The sequence below is a fragment of the Rhinatrema bivittatum genome, unplaced genomic scaffold (assembly GCF_901001135.1).
Source record: "Rhinatrema bivittatum unplaced genomic scaffold, aRhiBiv1.1, whole genome shotgun sequence".
Taxonomy (NCBI): domain Eukaryota; kingdom Metazoa; phylum Chordata; class Amphibia; order Gymnophiona; family Rhinatrematidae; genus Rhinatrema; species Rhinatrema bivittatum.
Window position 1 is genome coordinate 460,331 of NW_021820488.1, and position 22,257 is coordinate 482,587.

At 41.9% G+C, this 22,257-nt stretch overlaps 1 protein-coding gene across 2 annotated transcripts in view; it reads right to left on the minus strand.

Moving 5' to 3' along the window:
• ADGRL4 (adhesion G protein-coupled receptor L4) overlaps window positions 1-22,257 on the minus strand; it is a 160,473-nt gene that overhangs the window by 35,797 nt on the left and 102,419 nt on the right. For both annotated transcript variants that reach the window (XM_029586094.1, XM_029586095.1), the window contains exons 9-10: window positions 21,114-21,319; window positions 11,776-11,949 (exon numbers count right to left, since the gene is read on the minus strand). In XM_029586094.1, coding sequence (XP_029441954.1) covers window positions 11,776-11,949; window positions 21,114-21,319 — 380 coding nt within the window. The remainder of the gene's footprint in view (window positions 1-11,775; window positions 11,950-21,113; window positions 21,320-22,257) is intronic.

Sequence of the window (22,257 nt, forward strand, 5' to 3'; positions counted from 1 at the left end):
CAGATAGTCCCATACTGCAACATGGGCTACCTTGCTTCTCATGGGAAGTCTAGATATGTCCTTCATGCGTCAAGGAAAACACCTGCAGCCAATAGCATCCTGCAAAACTCCATCACTAGAGCTACAGAAATAGAACAGGACATTTGGAGCTACATCTGCATGTGTCCCATCACCCAAAGTTGTTTGTCACAAGCTCAGAATGAAGGAAAGTGTTTATCTGTTCTGTATCATAACTTCATTTTTCAACCTATAATAGCACTGGCAAGTGCTGTTATAATGCAGTGAAACTTGTCAGGGTCCTGTGGAAGCAAGTAATGCATTTTAATCTTAAATTGTGAGACCATTTTGCTTATTGATAGCCGCTACAAGACTAATTTGGGGAGAAGTACAGAAAAAAAAGGGAATCGAAGAAAAGAGAAGGGACCGATTTTGTACATGCATACAGGAACTGTTGTACAACAGAAATTTTCATGAATTTTACAGTGATGCATTAAACAGAAAAGAAAAAAATGAATTATGTTAGTTTGGAGAAATTCTTCTGTTTTTTTTTTTTAATGTCATCATCTTTAATGATGTTAATTTTACAATGAATACCTCTGAATGTGTTTGTAACAACATCCCCCCTAACCCCAACCCATGTCCCGAAAGCTCACCCCGTATCAAAGTGCCCTCTTACAATGGTCCATATATTGAGTGACAGGCTGAGCTTTATAAAGAGGCTCTCTTTCTCTAGAGCTTCAGACATACATGCACGAAGAGCATTTTATAACCTATGCATATACTTTATAAATAGCACGTATCTTTGCGTGCGGCGAGAAACGTACATTTATAGACACACACGCCGCCCTTTTAAAATCAACCCGTATGTGCATTAGTACACACTATTCTATATTTTACCATGCGATGCCCCATTTGTGAAGTTTTAAACATTCACAAGGAATAAAATATTATGAACAATTTTCCATGTATGAAATGCTATTCAGATGAATGGTTAATGAGCTGCTGTGATACAAAATCATGCAAAGCAGCTCATTAACTATTAGTGTGCTGATAAACTACTCATGAAATTGGTTATGTGGACCAAAGTTTGTGTATTATTTTTCTATGGGCGTAGAAAAATAGTACACAAAAAACAATAGTGCATGCAAAAACCCACAATTTAGTACATGAGCTCCTATCTCTCTACCTAGAACAAAGGATGACTAATCTTTCTTCCACCTACCAAGTGGAAAAGCAATTATACGTGTGTGGGTATGCACACCTGGACAGTGTGTTATGCCATTAGCGACTCTCCTTCAGAGTATATCACATGCAAATGACCATTTTATTCTTAAAGTAGGCGGGAAAGAATACATAAAAAATATAGCCAACAGCATAATTAACTTTGGTACTGCTGTCTACTTCCCCTGCATCTCCACCAATTTTAAAATATAAGAATTCGATATTGCACAAACACATGGCAAGGTTTGATAAAAGAATTAAAAAGAGCACCTAAGCAGTCCATGTATATTTCCTATGACCTAATCTCTTATTTAAAGTAAAAGCTGCACTGCAGCTCATGTACTCCATTACAAACAACTCAAACTATAAAATAGAATGTGGGCTGGAGTGTGACAGTAGCATGCTGGTTAACTATGTCACTAATGTTCAAAACTGAGATGCCTACTAGTGAAAATTAGTGACATTTTAAAAATACATTAACATGAAATAAGCATTTTATGGTTGTAATATTGCCAATAAAATCAAGTTTCCTGGGCAGTTAGTGACCTTTATAAAGAACAGAGATCTCATTTTTGCTCCATAGGCTTTGATTTATCCTAGGTTGGTAACTGGCCAACCACGATAGCTAAAGAAGTATTTTTAGGTGATAGGAAGATAAATTATTTTCAAACAATGACTGTATTTTAATTGTGCTGTACAAGAATGTCATTAGTAACATATGTCCAAAGTATACTCATCACCCCCCAGTATGGCCCAGTCTGTCTCAAGTACACTCATCCCCTCCAACCCAGTATGACCCAGTCTATCCTAGGTACAGTATCCCATAGGCTGCTGCTGTGTCCATTCACCCAGAGAAGCCAACCTCCAAACACCAGGTCGAAAAACACCATGAAAGTTTGAACTTGGCACATCATTGAGCAGTAGTAAATCTATTTGCGCAGTGTTGATGATGTTCATATGTAAGTCACTGGTAAAAGAGCTTATTATGCATGTATGAGCAAGCAACGCCTCCTAATACACCCACATTTTCCGTGCATACTTTTACTCACAAAAGTGCAAATACATGTGTATGTAACCCTTTTATAAAATACAGAATATGTGCATGTGCTTCACGTACACTCATATATGCTCATTTTTTCACTTGTTACCATTTGAAAATTCACCCATTTTGTTTTATCACTTAAACCGTTTCTCATCCAATTTGCAGTTTTCTGCACTACTCTCATACCGTCAAACTTATCAGTCTTCTGTGCAGAACAGTTTCTAAAGACTTACAGAAGTCCCAGATAGAAAATATTCACTGCACCTCCCTGATCCACTACTTTTATTTACCTTTTAAAAAACAGGCATTTTTTAGGCTGACTTGACACAAAAGTCTTGTGTATTCAAATGCTTTGTAATTCTGGTACAACAAAATTATATTAATGTATTACGATTAACATTAATATGGTTTGATTGCCTGATACAAAGAGAATGCATAACATTTTAGCAGCTATCATCTCAATATACACACACATATATATATATATATATATATATATATACACATTTCCTCCTATGCTTAACTCAAGCTCCATCATCATTCTTTTGGGGAATGGGAAAAGGGTGTTATGCTGGAGCTGCTGAGCTCCCATCACTGTTGTAGTGGAGAAGGATGGGGTGTTTTGTTCCTTGCCACCCACAAGAACAACCCACATCTCCCTCCCATTTGTGGCACTTTGCTTTTCCCAGCTCAGCACCAGTATCCCTCTCTTTCCCCTGTGCACAGCAGCCTCTAGCTCCAGAAATGGTAGCCTCAAGCTTTACAACCCCTCCCTTAGCCAGCCTCCATCTCAGAGCCCCGATCTCAGCCAGCCTGCAGCCTCTAGCCTCCAACACCCCCATCTCCAGTAAGCCAGCTTTGGATTCTCCCCACCTCCACAGCCTCTGACCCTTGACCCAGCCAGTCTCTTACTGGCCTACAGTGAAGATTCTCTGGATGTGTTGCAGAAATATTGCTGGAGGCACCACATGCTTTCTGCCTTGCACTGGTCTCGCGAAAGCACCAGATCAGCGCGAGAATACAGGCGCCAGCCTGGCTACAGGCATTCTCCCGCTGATCTGCTGCTCTCGTGAGACTAAGGGGAGACAAATACAGAAAGCGGTGCGGCCATGGTGTCTTCATTAGCAGCAGCAGTACTTCCAGTGATGGTGGTGCAAAATTTGGGTAGGCTGGGTCCCAGGTGACCCACCTCATTTCAACACCCATGGGACTTCCAGCCTCTGTATCACTTTAATGACCATTTCTGTCTTAATATTAATGTGTGTTAAAGCCTGCAAGTTACTAAGTTGTCCCATGAACAAATACAAGCAAAATTCCTCCTAACGGTTTCTAATGCTGACGTGCCATAATTAATAGCACAAAGGCAGACAATATGATCGCTGTCTGCTATGCAGTTATAAAGATAATTTTGAATAAGAAAAAAGGAAAAAGAGGACAGTTTTTGAGATCTGCGGTTTGAATCAGATACTGTATGCTCAACTCTGATTCTTGAGAACTGCAAGCATTTCGGTGAGGTTTTTTTTTGTAAATTCACAATTAATATTCATCAAATAATTTTGCATGAATTTGGTCTAAGAACCTGCTTACTTTCACTAATTTGCTTACCCTGAATACTATACATATTTGAGACCCTTCAGGATTAGAGTTGAGTTTAGTTGACATTGGAGTATGACAGATACAGAATTTGAATTTGCTTTATGTAAATTAAAAAAGTCAAGGCAAATAAACAGAAGGTTCTGAAGAATCAGATCCTACATGCTGTTTCCTTTCTTATTTTTTTTTTTTTACGAAGTATTTTTAAAACATGAATATATCTAAAAGATAGTTAGCTTCTGACTTGCTCATTTTGTTGTTGTTGCAGAGGAGATACCCAACTCAGATCAGCACGTAAAGGAGCTGATGCACTAGACATATGCCCAGTGCAATATCGGGATTAGCGCATCTAAAACGCGCGTCTATACTGGCGCGTAGCTATTAGCACTCATCACATGCAAATGCCATATTGATGAAGCTAGTAGCTAGTATCCCGATGTAAAAAAAAAAAAAAGTGCAACCAATGTACACATTTTAATCCTCAAAAGTTAATGCCAGCAGAGAGGTGGGGTTAAGTTTTGAGGCACCTGAAGCCATGCTCAGAAAAGCAAAAATACAGCTTTTCTGTGGTTCCTCCTACTTAATATCATTGAGAAACTAAGCAGGAGGAACCACAGAAAGCTGCAGCATGAAAAAAAAAAAATCTTGCCAGCAGTCAATTTACAAGCATCCATTTTCCTAACCCGAGACTGTGCACGAGTTAGGAAAACGGATGCTTGGAAAATTGAATGTCCACTTTCCTTACCTACGCACGGCCAGTTCTGGGCGCTCAATGCCATGGACGTGCTAGGGACGTGCAATTTATCCACTGAGCGTCCTTTTTAGCGCACCAGCTCGTTTTGAGTATTGCATCGAGCACCCAAGAGAGGGGATGTGCACGTGTTCAAAAAAATGTGCGTCCGGGTTGGATGCACATTTGTTTGCAATCATGATATTGCATTGGCCCCAGAGTGGGTATAACCTCTCCACTGCCGAAACTGCGAGCAGCATATAAGTGCTAGTGGAAATGTCAGTGATTACTGAACTTGTATCTTGCACCCCAGAATTAAAAAAAAAAAAATAAGATGGAAAGTAAAGTGAAAAATTAGTGTCTTGATGACTTGGATCGGCGAAAGCTTATGTGATGTAAATTCAATCGAGGCACACCTCTCTGCTGGCTAGTCAGTGATATGCTCAGGAATTTGTTGAGTAAATGATTACATGCGAGATTAACGGTCATAGCTGCACTGTCCGATCGTGAAGAAGGCCATCTAGACAGAATCAAACACAGACATGCACAACAGAAACAAAAGCCTGAGGATTCAAACTGCAATGTGATTGCTTGAGCTGTTTTCTTCCTGCTCTAGCCTCCTTTTTTTTTTTTTTTTTGCTTTACATCCTCTTGCACATAGCAAAGTGTCTCATTACTTGGCAACTCGCCCATGTTGTTGAGCACGAATTTTGAGTAACTTGTATGGCAAAGCAGTATCTATATGTTGTCATGTAAAAATGAGTTTAAAAGAGGGGTTAGAGATAAGTTTAATAAAATGGTTTGATATATGGCTACATTAAGATCAAATTATATCCAGTAGTCAGGATATGGGGAGGCCAATTGGAAGGAATTGTGAATGCATTATGGGTGGAAAATAATATGAAGCAAAAAGACTGAACAAAATTATAGGAATTTGAGACACCAGACATTTTAGGGGAAAATGAGTTCTTTCGACAAAACACAGCTGGAGAAAGGAGTCCCATCAGTGAGCGTGATTGTTATAGGAAACTTTCATTATAAATAGTAAACTGGATAAAGTACATCAAGAGTCTGGGTAACTCTTTGCTCCAGCAGTCAAAGATGTTTGGGTGTTCCATCCTCTAAACTAGCTCATGTTAATGAGACCCAAGGAAGGGCTTTCACAGTTGCAGGTGCTACCTTAAGACATGCACTCCCCGTACAATTATGGACCATAGAATGCCATAAAGTATTTAAGAAACTCCTGAAAACCTCTCTTTTTCAGCAGACAACTGAGCATATAGGTTAGCAGTGACAGGTTTATGTGATCTGATGTGTGATGAATGATCATGCTATTTTTGATGTTTTGATGTTTGTTTTTATTCTGAATGTTTATATGTAACTCGCCATGAGCAATGGAGTGTGTGAGTAATACATTTCTTCTTATTATTATCATTATCATTTGATATTTATTTTGGTCCATTTTGTGTGTATTTGAAACAAAGTAAACACCAAAGCAATAAATCAAAGGAAAAGAAAAGAAAAGCAAAAGGAAATGAAAAGCCTGGATTCCGCGTGCCTTCTCCCCAATACCAGAGAAATAAAAATGTAACTCCCCTCCCGGGGCATTGCCCTATCCCCCGGGGCCCCCCCCCCCCCCGGCCTATCGGACCCTCATATGCAGGTTGCATGAAGTCAAAATCTGGCAGAAGCTATCCCCAGTTGCTCCCTGTTCTACTGGGTTCCATTTTCAAAATGGCATCAGCTGGCCCTTTGCATGGCCCTGAGGCCAGCGTCATTCTGCTATTCTGGCCGTACAATAGATGAGTGCCAGCCTCTGGGGCCAGCTGGTGCCATTTTGAAAACTGGATCTGATAGGGAATGAGAAACCGGTAATTGATCCTGCCCCATTTCAATTTCTTGTGGCCCCGCAGATTGGGTACAGTTGGTCCAGAGAGGGTGGGTGGATAATGCAAGGCCTGGGGGGGGAGGTGGTTGAGTTTATTAATTTGGTATTATTTGGGTAGGCGTTGGGGATTTAGTGGTGGCATTAGTAGGAGACTAGGTCAGGGCTGTATTCCGAAATGAAAAGAAATCCCCAATGGATTTCATTGGGGTTTTCTTCTGTTTAATTTTCAACTGACACAAGATGAAATGGTGTTTTCTTTGCATTTTTCATGACATTTCAAAATGAACGCACACCTCCAATAGTTAATAGCATCATTTTAGGGTCTTCAAGGCCACAAAATTCATTGAATAAACTCCCATAATGATAAACCTTGGAAATTACTGTTAAAAAAACACTACTCTCAAAGGTTTCTTTTATTTTATAGTCAAACAAGAGATAAGTACACAATACAGCAATGTCCCCAGGTGAAAGTATAATTAGGTAGCATAGCAATTTCTATACAAAAGAAATGTTCCCACTGTGAAAATAAATTATTGATTTCCACAGCAGACATGTTTATTTCAACAGGAGAAAAACAATATATTTATTTGTGTTGAGAAAGTCACACTGGGAAAATAGTAATCTCTTAATATGTCTATCATATGCATACCTTTAGATTAACAACACAGTTGGGCTATGCCTTTCATAATTATTTTTTTTTTTTGTGGGGGGGGGGGGGGGTTCATGTTCTCTTAGGTCACAGATTTCACAAATACACTTACAGTACAATCTGTGGGCTTACAAATAATGAGAAAAAACCTAAAGCACATCAAAAAAGCAAGTATTGAAGCATCTCTCTCATGTATATCTATATATCAAGAGATAAATAGATACAAAATGGAAGAATCACTTCAGGCTGCGTTGGTACCCATCTTGAACTGAGTGAATGAAGCAGACATTTTGCTCAAGTCCACCTCTGACTAAACACCTTGAATGAGACCTGTGCTTCCTTAACCTGGCCTAGGAAAATCTAAAATCTATCTAAGATATAATATTACAAATTATACTTTAAAGTGAGCATGCTACTATATAAACCCAGCAAGCAGGGAATTTTTAAGTCCTTCTGATGTGACTACATCTGGTCTGATAATGGCCAACCTGGGCTTCTCAGTCATTCATCCCAAACCACATAGTCAATCACGTACATTTTTTTTTTCCAATTGCAAATAAAAAGCAATCAACATCAAATATTGTATACTTCTAGTATACTCCAAATCAATCAGCATAGGGCTCAAGGGGTACATATATCAAGGTTGCTAACTTAAAATTAACAGCATCAAAATAGCCCCAACAGCTGTTTTGGTGATGCTCTGCATTGGGGGAATTTAAATGTAAGTACTTATCTGGCGAGCATGCTTAAAAATGGGCGACAATGAATCATCAGTTCATCGCAAGGAAAATCTAAGACAACCACGCCTGAACTCCTTGTAAGATCAGGTACTTTCTCATCATTAAGACGTGTGTTCTGTTCTTTCAACGTATGGTTAAAATGGGCAGAATACAGCCTTACATATAAACATTTACATATGCTGATTAACCTGCACTCTAATTTCAATTTCATTGGGAAAAATACTGGAAAGCCCTCACTGTTTACTGCTTCAGCCCCTCCTCTTCAGGCAGCTTGCAGGGAATGGAGGGGGAGGGGTTGGAGAAAGGATTAGAACAATTGTATTCTGCTCTGAAGTCTCTCCTGCAGGCTCACCCCTTCCCCTTCAGTCCTCACAGGAGGGCAGGGGCTGGAGCAGACAGCGCTCAGCTAGCAGCTCTATGTGATTCCAGATCTTAGAACTCAGCTGAGGAGACGTGAGCGAGGAGGAAGGAGACATTCTAGAGCACATGTCAGGGAGATGTGAGTCATTTATGGGGAATGAGTTCTTAAATAATTTGAATGACCATTTAGATGGATAACTCAAATGTTATGCATCTAAATGACAAATATGGTGCATTCAGCCACTTAGCCATCTAAATTATAGCTGGATAAGTAGTTATCTGTCTAAAATTTAGCTGGATGAAAAAGGGGCATTTTGGGAGCATTCCAGGGAGGGGATGAGGTATAGTTAAGTTTTTGCATCACTTGCGGCCTTAACACAGATGCGTTAGGTCCTATTAAAACCCAGTTTTGACACAGAATGCAATAAAGGCTTTTCTCCCTTTAGTAGATGGAGTGTCAGATACGCTGCTAATGTGTGTTAAAAGGGACATGTTAACCCACAGTTTAGCACTTAAACCCCTTAAGGCAGGGTTTCCCAAACTTTCAGCAATGTGATCCCATTGTAGCACTTGAAAATTTGCATGGTCCTAAGGACAACCAAAACCAAAGAAGCAGGGGATTGATCTTCCTCCAGCAATCATTCCTCTCCCCCTCCCTGCATTCTAACTAATTCCCTCTCTTGACTTACATCCCCTCCAGAGGATCCCCACTGAACCCCCCTCTCTCAACCTCATCCGCCCAGTTGATCCATCGGATCCTCTCTCACCCCCAAGCCCTTTCTATAACCCCCAGCTGATCCTCTCCCCCTCCCTCACATGCCATCTCCCATTCCCTCCTCACTCTCATCCCCTCTCTCACCTCCCAGCATCACCGCCTATCCTCTGACTCACATTCCATTCTTACCTCAATTCTTGTACATCCCCCTGTTGATCTTCTGTCATTCCCTCCCCTCATCCTCCACAGCCAATCACTCCACCTTATCCGAACCCCTCAAATCTCTCCTGCATCTTCTCCATCCTTTCAAACAGCCCCTTCTCCAAACAACCCTTGGCCAGGGCCAATGGCAACATTTTTCTTTGTGTCCTGGGCCAAACATGAATGACAACTGGAGGGGGATAGAGGGCAAGCAACATTTTACTCTTGGGTTGATTCAGTGGTGGCCGAGGTGAGAGGAACAATGGCAATTTCCTCCTCTCCCCTCATGGCTGGCTTAAGACTGACTAATCTGCAAGCGGCAGCAGTATTACTAATGAAAGTCAGCATGGGGGCCTCTAAGAGCTAGTGCAAGCTTACAGGGCCTGCAGCGGCCCTGATCCCTTTTAATGCACGGCTTTCTGCTATCATAGAAACTCATGCAAGGGCAGTGACGCTGCTGGGCCTGTGAGCGCGGGCTTGCTCACAGGCCTCATGCTGGCTTGCACTACTAAGGCTGCTGGCATCTGAAGAGTGCTGACATATCAGGCACTTGTGACCCCAGCTGAATGTTTGGTGACCCCCATATGGCTTCCTTGTCCACAGTTTGGTAAGCCCTACCATAAAGTTCTTCCCCCTTGGAAAAAGGAAATAAGGTTAAATGGTAGTTTCACCTATACTAAACTTGAAGCAGAACATATATATATATATCTATATATATATAAAAATAAAACGCTACCAACATTTCTGTGAAGCTAAAGGGCAAAATGATACATAGAAGACTGGAAACTAAGTGAATGTGTGTAGTGCATGCTGATTTTCAATATCTAAAGATCAACTAATTTAATTAAAAACCGAAAAAGAATGTGAATGGGAAGACCTTTTTTTTTAATATGTGTAATTATAATCCATATTTTCAGTTGCTTGCTTCTGAAAATGAAGCCATTTATTATCGTACATTTGAACATGTTCAACTTAGAAACTGATTTTAGTGCTTTGACATTCTCATGATAGCTTATAAAAGGAAAGTAATTTTATATTATTAATATTTCTATGATTCTTTCTTCTTGGGAAAGCTGGTGGGAGGTAAAATTACTTTTCTCAAGACAACATGGACAATAGGTAACACCCAGCTCTTTGCTGTAATCACAGAAACACTCTCTTAATGAAGAGTTCCCTGTCACTTCTAAACAATCCTTCTAAATGTGTGTGTCAGTGTTTCACTGCTAAACCATTTTCATGAGTTGCCTCGCAACTTCTTCCTGCATCTCTGCCTTCCTGTCCTATTGGAATCTGGTGCAGCTGGATCTTTGGCCCTAGCAATGCCCAGGATTCCCTGAACTCATTTTTCATTCCCTCTCCCTTTTCCATGTAGCCCAGATACAGTCCTCGGGCTGAGAAATACAGTTCTTTCTAATGTCCAACAGAAGTATAGTTTTGTGCTGACCAGCAGGTGTCGCTCTTTTTTCCTCCTATGACTTCTGCCTGAATAGCATCCATAGCTCCTGGATACCGGAGCCCATGAATCAAAACCATGACTGTGCACAGTCCTGTCCACTGGAGACTGGGAAGATCCCAGCTTGTGAAAAACATTGTTCAGATGGCATACACAAATTCACTAGTACACCATGAGAAGAATGCACTGCCATCTGTACCTCTAAATAACTTCTTTATTAATGGAAATCATGGTCGGTGTTGGGTTTGGGAAAGTTAGGGGGGGACCAAAAAAAAGTTCCCTCCAAGGCCGCTCCGATTTCGGAGCGGCCTTGGAGGGAATGGGGAAAGCCATCGGGCCTCCCCTAGGGCTCGGCGCACGCAAGGTGCACAATTGTGCACCCCCTTGTGCGTGCCGAACCCGGATTTGATAACATGCGAGCGGCAGCGCACGCATGTTATAAAATCGGGTGTACATTTGTGCGCGCCGGGTAGCGCGCACAAATGTACCCCGCGCGCGCAAAATTTAAAATCGGCCCCATAGACTCTATATAAGTGGGAAACATAGGAAAAAAAAGATTTTATATACTGAAATTGTTTGTTTGATTCTCTATATATGTCTTCTCAGGAAGCAAAATTCATTACATGCATTTAAAAGCATATACACTGCATTTTGTATTCTTTTAATTTTCATGTACACATTACTATGGTGAATTGATATTGTACAAGCATAAAAATATTTCATTTTGCTCTTTACTCTTTTCGGAGTTACCTTGCCATTATCCAGACTATAGTTTTATCCAGATAGTTAGGGAAAGACCTTTTTTAATAATTGTCTTAAGCTGTAATTAGTAGAGAGGGCTATAATTGTAATGCTGCACATTAATATATAAATCTAGAGTCTGATATTGCTTGCCCATAGGTAAAACTGTTAAAAACTTCAGGTATCCTGTTTCAGTGGTGCATGGTTATGAAATTGGGTTCTTTTGCAGTTGACATTAACTGCAACAGGTATTCTAAGGATCTAACCAGTGTTATATGAATCAGGTTTTTTTTTATATACAGTTTTCATAACCCTGTCACCCAGTGCTGAGAGAGATCATCTTCGTTATGTTTACTGTAATGGAACTTAAAGCACACTTTGAATGTTGCTGTGAGTATAAATGCAGCCTGGTAAAACGCCCAGAGAAAAAAACAATACTTACAATAGAGCGACCAGAAGACATCAGAATAGCAAAATGAGTGAGATGATTGCACGTGCAAGAGGTGTGAGAAGCATTGGAATCTATCCGCTCACAGCCTTCTGTGGACCAGCTGCCATTCATGGTGTCTGGCGAATACTTCCAAAAAGCACATCTGGTTGAATCCTGCTCTGCTGACTGGAAAGCAACAAAACTGTTTAACTGAAAGGGATGAAATGTATTAGACAGTTTGTCCAAAGAAATGTGATTCTGTAATTCAGTTCTACTGGGAGGGGGGAGAAGGGTCACCTTTCACCGAGTCCCACAAAGAAATACCGAAATTGTGTAAACAAGAGTAGGTTGAAGACCGTTGAACCCCATGGACAAAACCCCCAAAACCCACCTCCTGCTCTGGGCTGACTCTTAGCATGGGAATCAGGAACATTCTGCAAGCGAAGGCTTGAAGAATGCACCACCTGCTCTAATTTAATGGTCCTGTCTTTAAGAATTCAATTTAATGCATTTACTCTACACTGGCTAACAAGTAGCATGCAATTTTTTGAATTTAAAAAAAAAAGAAGAAAAGTCTATTCTTCCTGTGAACCCAATTGACAAAGGGGCTAGACAACCAATAAAATAATGACCTCAGAGGACTTGCCCCCTGGCAGTAATTTTGTGCACTTGCACGTGCTTCGATTTCCTGATTTCCCCCTGGGTCAGCGGCAGCTGAGGTAGCTCCAAAGACAGGGTTTACAGTCCAAGGGGGGAGAAGCGGTATGAGGTCATAACTATCAAGGGTGACATTGGGTGGCCGGTTTTATAGCCTATGGTTTCCAGAATTGTTTGTGCCTGTATGTGTGTGTGTGTGTGTGTGAGCGAGGGAAGGTGGGAATGAGGTCCATTAAAAAAAAAAATAGGGGAAACATGGCACTATTTGTTTTGCCATTGCTTTGTTCAGGGAATATACACTTCTTCCTTCTCTATGATACTTTTGGATAGTAGATCGCTTAGCTTTTTTCTGCCCAAGCTAATGGTGTTGTCAATGTGACATGTGGTCTGGGCATTCAAGGACTTCTGTGAATCCCCTGCCCTGAACAATGACTTTTATTTTGTTGGGTTTTTGACTTCCAGTCATAAGCATGGCCATTGGGTAATGGAAGAGGAAGCCTGCAGCAGCCATAGAGGGGGGAACAGCAAGGAGCAGGTGGCTGGCTTTTCACGGCAGGGCCAATCGTGGAAGTAGGCAGCGCCCAGGTCCATTATCATGGGCAGAATCTGCACAGCAGCAAAAAGCAACACAGTATAGGGCAGAAGCTTGAAGTAAGGCTTCAGAAGTGCCGGGAATTGGGAGTGTGGGACATTCAGAGGGCTTCGTTGTCTGATCTTATTTTTATAATCAGATGGTCACAGTCTCTTTTTCCTCGTGTCTGTCTTTCCTAAATCCTTTTTCAAGGTCTCTTTTATTCTTTCTGTTTCTGCTCTCTTCCCCTATCTTCTTTCCTTCCTCCCTCATACAGGCTCCACTCCCACACACTCTCTCTTGCCCGGGCTGCCAATCTCACATGCAGGCTCTCACTCTCATATACGGTCTATCACATGCAGGTTCCCACTCCCACACACACACACACACACACACACACACACACACACACACACACACACAGGCTCTCATTCTTACATGTTCTCTCTCACATCGACAGGATCTCACACGCACATACTCTCTCTCTCTCACATATCACACAGGCACTCCACATGCTCTCTCTCTCAAAAACACATACAGATTCACTCCCACATGCTCTCACTCACACTCACACTCACACACACACACACACACACACACACACACACACACACACACACAGGCTTCTCACTCCCAACCATGCTCTGTCTCTCAGATACACATGTACACAGGCTTCTCAATCCCATGCTCTCTCTCAAACATACATATAGGCTCTCCTTCCTATGCTCTCTCTCACACATACACACACTGGCTTCTCACTCCCACACCACTCTATCAGGGCTCTCCCTCTCTTCTGGGCCTCCTTGATGCGACAGACTACCTTTTCGGGCCGCGCAGGATGAACTCTGTGACAGCCCTATGTCGGGCCTCCTCTTCTCAGGCCACGCGGGATGCTCTCCATGACAGTCCTGCGTTGGGCCTCCTTTACTCAGGCTGCACGGGAATGAGCTCTGCGATGGCCCTGCATCATGCATCTTCTTCTCAGGTCATGCAGGATGAGCTCCATCATGGCCCTGCGACAGGCCTCCTCTTCTCGGCACTGGGCAAAGCTGATTGGTAGTCCACGGCCCACCCAGCCCACTTGTGGCTACACCACAGGTAATAAGAAGGAGAAGAATCTCTAGAGAGATAGGAATGGGGGAAGAAATGAGGTCGAGTGAGATGGGGAGGGAATATGTAGAGGGAGGGAGGGAAGAGCCTCTGGAGGGAGAAAAGGGGTGAAACGTGGGGGAAAGAGGAAAGATAGTGAAGGAAAGGGAAGGAAGAGCTGAGGTAGTGAGGTAAGAGGATGATAAGTAAGGGAACAAGATGAGGTAGTGAGGCCATGGGCAGCCTGTGGACCCCCATCTCGTCCACCAATGACCTAAGTAGAGAAGAGGCTGTGGGCTGCCGGTGGACTGCATCACACCAGAAGCCGACGTGAAGTGGAGGCCACCTTGTGATCCCGACCCGATAGAGGCCAAACTGAAGAGGGGGCCCGGAGCTCCCAGGTGAGAAATTGGAATAAAATAAAGAAGATGAAGCCTGTGTGTGTGAAAGATCATTGTGTGGGTGAGTGCGCGTGCAGGTGGGAGGGAGAGAGTGTGTGCATCCGAGAGGGGAAGCATGAGTGTGTGAGCATGAGTATGTATGAAAGAAAGAGTGTGTGTGCATATATGAGAGAGAGAGAGACAGGAGAAAATTTGTATGCCCTCCCTCCATCACTAATCCACAACAAACTTCAGTTTCCAGGTATGGAGAGTAGGAAATTTGTTTTAATCCTTATTAGCTTTAATTATTGGGTATTTGATGTGTCTGTTGTTTTGAAATATTTTACTGGTTTTTGTGAAATTAAGAAAATTTAAATGAGTTTTTAAATATTGGATGTTTATTCTTCAGTTGTCTTGAGATATTTCTTTTCATCATAAATATGGTTTTTACTATTATGATTGAAGTTTTATATTTCTTGATTTTACTATTTGATATTTTATGAGGAATGGTGATGTTTCTGTTTTTACATTGTTCAACTGTAATTGCTTGTTGCAATGTCCAGTTCAGTTTTCTTCACATTTCTATTTGTACTTTATGGTCTCTTTATTCTGTAATAAGTGATGGTCTGTCTGTGTTCTGCATGTGTGACCGAGGTCAGCTATTCTGTGTAGGGATGTTTAGCAGCCTGGCTTGTTCCATTTTCCTAATATTTTGGTATTTTAGGAGGTGGTGTTATACTTGCAGTGTTACTTTTTCATAGATAGGATTGCTATTGTTTGAATGCAGGCAGTTAGTGCTGTTTTGGTACGGGAGGTTTGCTATATTGTAATTATTTACTCATGGATTTCTGAGTGTCAGGCCCATATTCATCATGCATTACAATAGGCATAATACCAGAAGGGTATTTTTGCAAGGTTTTCTAATAGGCACCATAGCAGTGCATGTAAATATAATATAATATACAGGTTATTGTAAGGATATTTTCACTTCAGAAGACTACTCTGAATGATATTGTAATGCAAAATCTGTTATTATAAATGCATCATTTGTAATTGTGTGTTTGTGTGTGTGTGTAGAGGACCAGAGTGGGGGAGGGGGGTGCTAGGGCATCTAATACTCTTGCATTGGCCATGAGTTCCAGAGGAGAGGGCGTGGACCCGGGTAGGGAGGAATCTCAGATTTTAAAGTTTGGATTACTGGAGGGAAATGAATGAATCACGAAGGTGGGGGGGGGGGGGGGGAGTAGCACACTACTTATTCATACAGGGCAGCAAAAAATCTAGCACTGGCCCTGCTTAGAAAGTTATACTTTGAATGCCCTTTTTCATGTAAAATCTGTTAGGAAAAGACTTGGGATGGAGCTGGGGAGGTGGGCAGAGAGGAAGGGAGGAACAGTCCTAGGATGGAGCTGGGGTCGGGGGAGGGCAGGAAAGGATCTAGGATGGAGCAGGTGGGGGGAGGGGAGGAACCTAGGATGGTGTTGGGGGAGAGTGAAGGAAATAACATAGGACTTTTAATGTGGGATTAAAGAATGACAACGTAAATGAAAATAAATAATAACTAAATATCATTTTGCTTTGCTCCTTTCATTTGCAAAACAATACAATACTCATAATTTTTCCAATTTATACCACAGGCACAGCACCAGAAAAATCTCACTCTTCAGTCTCGTTTATTGGGATGTTAAATCCTCGTGTTTGGGATGGGGGTTAAGGGGGGGGGGGGGGGAGGGGTGGAGAAGGAAAGTCAGATGAGTATGCCAGGGAGGAGTAGGGGAGAGAGAAGGTTAGGCAATTATGCTTGGTGGTGATGGTGGGGAGGTGATTATGCAGAGGAGGGTTGCAATGGGATATTGTGCATTCACTTTGTGCTGAATCCTCTGCTTAGAATGTCACCGCACGTCACCGGTATTTACAGTTGCACTCTACCACTGCTGCTTCCTGTCAGTTTCCCTGTTATCTGTTCAATATTTGCTCTTGATGTTCATAATGTGCTTTTTTTTGTGTGTAGGATGCAAAAGTGAAGGTCATGGGCTGTTAATGGACAGTAGAGCACTCTGGCATAATGAATAGCTAAATTCATATTAAGTGTGATAGGAATAATTGTCTTTATTAAAAGAGTGTTCTCAATCTAATGGAAGACTGAGCTTAAAGTTCTATCCCAACTATGTTTTGACTGCACCATCCTCCACTATTGTAAGCGTTTTTGCTAAAAGTTGTAAAATAATAACAATAGCCCATTAGTTGGTACAGTTACATCCTCGTGCACATTATGAAAACCTCTATGTTCAGGGCGAGAACAAGATTTTATGTTTGTTTTTCACCTGATGGCTTATAATAGCAGTGACTTTTGTTGTATTTTCCATTGACTAGCTGGGCATAATATATGGATAAATATCTTTCTAGAAGGGCTTATTACTCAAAAAAACTTTTCAATACAATTACTCATTTATATGGGATTTTCATTTATAATATATCTATGTGTAAGAAGAACACACTTAAAAAAAAATCATATAATGGAAAATGTTTCGTCCAGGGATATGATCCTTCTTAAAGTCTTGGTCTCTGACGATGAGATGTGTTCGCTGCAATATCTGCCAGCATCATGTGCTATACCATCTCATTCTGCTATGCTATGGTAAAATGTTCTACTTCAGCATGAATATTTATGAGCCAGTGAATAACCTACTGGAATTTCTCTTTATCTAATATAGATTTCTTTCATTTTCATTTGTGCAGTGATTGATTGAACTTCATGCTTATCTGATGGTATCGACTCACACCTCAGTACCTTTAAAAGGATGCCTTTTAAATGGTTTTCCATATTTGTTGATAATAATAAAATGCTCTGGGCACTATTTTCTGTGACTCCTATGGAACACTTTTGAAAATAAATGTAGTTTACTTGGCAATGTATAGAGAGGTGGCTAGGCCAGGCCCTGGTTGCCATCATGTGCCAGGTCTGGCCTCCAACCTCCTCTTTACCCGATGGGGGTGATGCTGGGGGGATGGAATGCATTTGGACAACTGTTCCTGTGTGGCTCACGCCAAGCATCAGGAAAGTCCTGCCACTGATGGCTTGTGGCATGGGGGCCTGGGAAAGGATAAAAGGTGGGGGGCATGTGACATTCTGCCTCCTTTGCTATCCCAGCCTTTTAATCCTCCCACCCATACCCTTAATATATTTTGTGGTATGGTCATAATTTATATGTTGCATCTTGGAAGAGGGATGGCTTCTGATCCAAGGATGGCATCAGGGCAGTGTGGATCCATCTTGCCCGAAGGCCAGGTTTGCCTGAAGATCTGCTTGCTGGGGTATGATGAATGGGCTACTTAGATGTTGCCAAAAAACAGCAGGGTAGGCGATCCAGTGAAACCGTAGGTAAGCAACAAACAAAAGGATGCCACAAGAGCGTCTTTTTCAAAATTTAATCAAGGAGACGTAAAGAGGAAGGTCAGATAGTCCATGTTACCTTGTTGACACTTTAGCTAATGCTCAATTTTAAATAGTGTATATGCCATGTGCTGAGCTTGTAAATAGCTTAAAACATCAGTTTGCAATCAGATGTGTATAAATTATTGAGTGGGGTGGAACTGGCAAACAGGAAATGGCCATTTACTCTTTCAAATAGTTTTTTTTTTTTTACTGATGAGTATAGCACAGAATTTCAAAAGAATTTAAAGGAATTCAAAGAAATGTTACTTATCCTTTGAAATTTGCATAGGGAACTTTGTATCAGCTTTTTGTTAGTACATGAAAAGTTTTGCCAGATGATATTACACATAGAGTTCAAATTTCAATTTCTGTACATTATTTCAGAACCTTCCCAAAACATTCCTTCACCCCAGACTAGCTAAAAGTACACAGACAGTCAATTTACCTGGATAAGTCACTAACTACTCCATATAGCCACAGGTGGGTGGGGAAAGGCAGATTTTATAACAGTTGGCAGAGAAGTCTGGATCTGGGCTATGGACAAGTCTATAGCCCAGATCCAGATACTTCGGACTGAGTCAGCCGAAGTGTCTAAGTGTCTCTGCACCTCAGAGAATGGTAGCTTGAAGTAGCAGTGATGGATGGTGAGTGTAGTAGCAGAATCTGCCTAGCTGGGTTTGTTGTACTCTCTTACCAGGTCAGTGGTGGCTGGGTCTTGTCCAGCAGGCATAGTATTTCCTATGTACTACCACTGGGAATCTTCTAACTCAGGACGGTCAAGGGGTGCAACTGGACCAACAGGGAGGTTCTTCTCCCAGAGGGGAAGGGACAGATTAGGGGAGTATATTATCATGCCTCTCTCGAGGCATGGAAGAGTTTTGGAAAGAGTTCTGGCAGAGTTTAGTGTTTGGTCTGAAGACTGTATCTAGTATGAACATGAGCTGGGAGAACGGGAAGAAGGGTTCCTGGAAAGGAAGAGACCCCTTTCCCTGGAATATTTCATGAGTGAGACCTGGAGCATCTGTCCAGCGGAGAAAAGCGGAGGTTTCTGCTGAGTGAGCTGTGAGTATGAGCACTGTGAGCAAAGGACTAGAGAGCCTCCATAATCTTTTTGTGAACAGCAGAGAGCCTGGGGGGAAATTATTATGACCTTTAAGATCTGGATGCTTGAAGACAAGTTAGAGGATTATTGGTCTGTGTGGTTTTTGTGTGACTGGAATTTCTACTGTTTTTCCTGTATATCTGCTGAACTGGTTATTTTGAACGTAAGCTCTCTTCTATTTGGAGCACCAACCTTTGTGGGGACTGTTTCATTTTTGGAAGGTTATTTCTGCCCAGTTTGGTGCTGTAGGTGATCCTACCACCATTCCACAGGACCCAGAGATGCTTTCCCCGTACCCTGGTTGAGAGAGCCCTGTGCTCCCCAGGGCTGGGAAGGTGACCCCCAGCCAAGGGGGCATAGAGTTGATTATTAGTGCACAAGGACGTGGGGGGTATACACAGAGTTTTTTTGACGGGTTTATTTATCAGTTGGAGACTAAATCTTCTTCAGAGAGCCAGGTCTTAACTAGTTTTCTAAAGGATGGCAGATCTGACTGTGAGGTGGTAAAGCTTAGCACGGGGTCGGGGGCAGATCCTGTGAAGGGAGGTGCATTGTTCTTGAGGACAGTACCATTAGGAGAGCCTGAGACAGAGAGCATAAGAACCTGGTGAAGATATGAGAGGTAGAGAACTGTTGAGGTATGTTGGAACCAAGCCTTTGAGGGTTTTGTAGGTTAGGAAAATAATTTTGAATTTGGTGCTGTAGAGTGTTGGGAGTCAGTGTACAGTTTTCAGGACTGAGGTGATTTGATCACTTCTGTTTGCATTTATAATCAAGTGGCCTACAGTGCTCTGTATGAGCTGCAAGCATTGGTTTAGTTCATTCCAATGTATAGTGAGCTGCATTGCCTTCCAAGAGAGGATGGGAGGGATGAAGCTGAGAAAGGTGGAAAAGAATGTTTAACTCACTGCTTGGACTTGTGTTTTGGTGGAAGTCTAGTAAAAAGCCTAGGTCTGGGCTTGAGAGCTAAGAGATGTATCCCCAAGGGTCATTCTTGGGTTTGGGCAAGTATTTACTGTTTCTTATACTCTCTAGCATCGCTATGTTTTGAGGGTTCAGGCTTAGCTTGTTTTGGCATAGCCAGTTGGCTGGTTCTTGCAGAACATTTGACATTCACAGGGGAGCACACATGGGTTTTTGACGTATTTTTTATATTCCTTCATCTTGGCTGTGGTGGCTTGCAGTCTCTGCAGGGTTGAAAACCCCTTTTTGACAGGGTCCAAAACACATCACTAAGATCCAGATGCAGCTTGGTGCACATTGTAAGGATCCAACACATGATATGCTCGTGGGGGCAGGAACCTGGTTTGTAGTAGCCTGCCTCAGCATGACTTGTTCAAGTTGTAATCAATAGAACTGTCTCCCTTTTGTTCCTCCACATTACTGCTAATCAGTTTGCTTATTTATTTATTATTTGGAATTATTGGATATTTAATGGCATTAGCGTGCAGACCAAGGGTGCTTGGGGCTAGGGGTAGGGATAAGGGGGCGAGGGGGTAGGGAAAAGTGTAGAAAAGTATGTGTGGTGGTGTAGGGGTAGTGAGGCAAGTCAGCTGGCCAGGCTACCAGTGTTCATGTTATTGAAAATACTTTAAAATTAGTAAAGCACCCACTGCTCTCCTACCTATAGAAAAGCCTGGCAGAGCCTTTCAGAAAGTCTGAACTCTTAAAAGAACCCTCTCACGTAAGAAATATTCAGTGCTGGGTAAGAGACTCTGGTGAGCATTCCTGTAGTCTAGAAACTGAATGTGTTTTCACTCCTAAGCAGCCTCACACTGAAGAAGATACTGTGCTAAATGGAGAGCAGTTAGGGACCCAGAGTGTTTTCTAATGATACTAATAACTTATTGGCTGCTGCCATTAATGTATATTTTGTGCTAACAGTACTTTAAATAGTAGCATATTATTGCCTTAATTGTATTTATTGTGCTTTCTTTCATACTCGTTTTTTCCTAATTAGAGCACAATAAAATAAGAATTACAGTACATAGAGGACAAGGAATATAGCTTTCTGTTTTACGCAGTATGGCTAAGGTTGTTTAAAGCCAGTTGTGTAACAAATAATTAGAAGAGCTGTTTGCTTTAGTTAGACAGTAGCTGAAGAGCCCATCTTACCTTCATGTGTTTCAATGTGAATGTTATTTTCTCAATTTGATAGAGCGCTGGTGGGTGGGAGCTGATGGCAGCGGCTATAACTGGTGAGTTCACACTCTCACTTTGCTGAGACCCAGACTTGCTCTTCACCTTGTCTTGAGCGTTTTCAGATGACGCAAGCAAAGCACCAATGCTGTCATACCGCAGAAATACAAGTACAATAGTTCCTGCCAATCAAAAAGGCCATGCTTAATAAATAAATGCTTGAAAATCTGCAGGAAACATTGAACAATTGCCATCAATAGAAACATGTGAAGCATGTAGAAAAGTCTTGCATTACATTTTTTTTTACCTTGCAGTTTCCGCCAGCTCTTTTGTTCTTCCAGTTCTTTCACAACAGGGACTGGGATTTGACTCCATGAGCCTTCCTTCCAAACTACCCAGGGATTTTCTTTCTCCTATTTGTATTTCCTTGACCTAATGTGCCTAAGCTGGTCATTACTGTAATGAACCTGAGCCAGAGTCCATGCCCCAGGTCTCCTTCCAGAACACTGGAATCAAGGGTCCTGAATCGGGCCACTAGCAATTCCCACACTACCAACCCTGCCTACCCCAGAGGCTCTGATCAGTGCCTCTGCAGCATCCCCTACCCCAGATGACTCAGGGATTGGAAGACCTGACTCAGAGATTGAAGTGTGTTGTCACTAAGCTACCAGGCTGGCCCACATTTAAATATTTTATAAAACAATAAAGCAACAGCTCACGGACTGTTTGTTGCTGAATTCCAGCTGTTATCACATTTATAATTCTAATTTGAATTTGTGCACTGCACAGTAGGTACTACTGAGAGTAAATTAAGCAGTACATATGCATTTGATTTATATGATTACTTTATATGGTTTTATATGACTAACTAGGTTAAAAGCTAGTTGAGTGGGAGTCAAAGGATAGTGGTAAAGAGAGTTCATGCAAAACAGAGAGGCATTACTAGTGGCGTGCTGCAGGGAGTGGTCCTTAAACCAGTTCTTTTCAACATTTTCATAAGCGATATTGCGAAAGTGCTATCTCATTTTTGCAGAGGAGATCAAAATCTGCAACGGGGTAGGCATCCAGGAAGATGTGGAAAACACAAGGAAGGATCTAGCAAAGCTTAAGAAATGGCAGC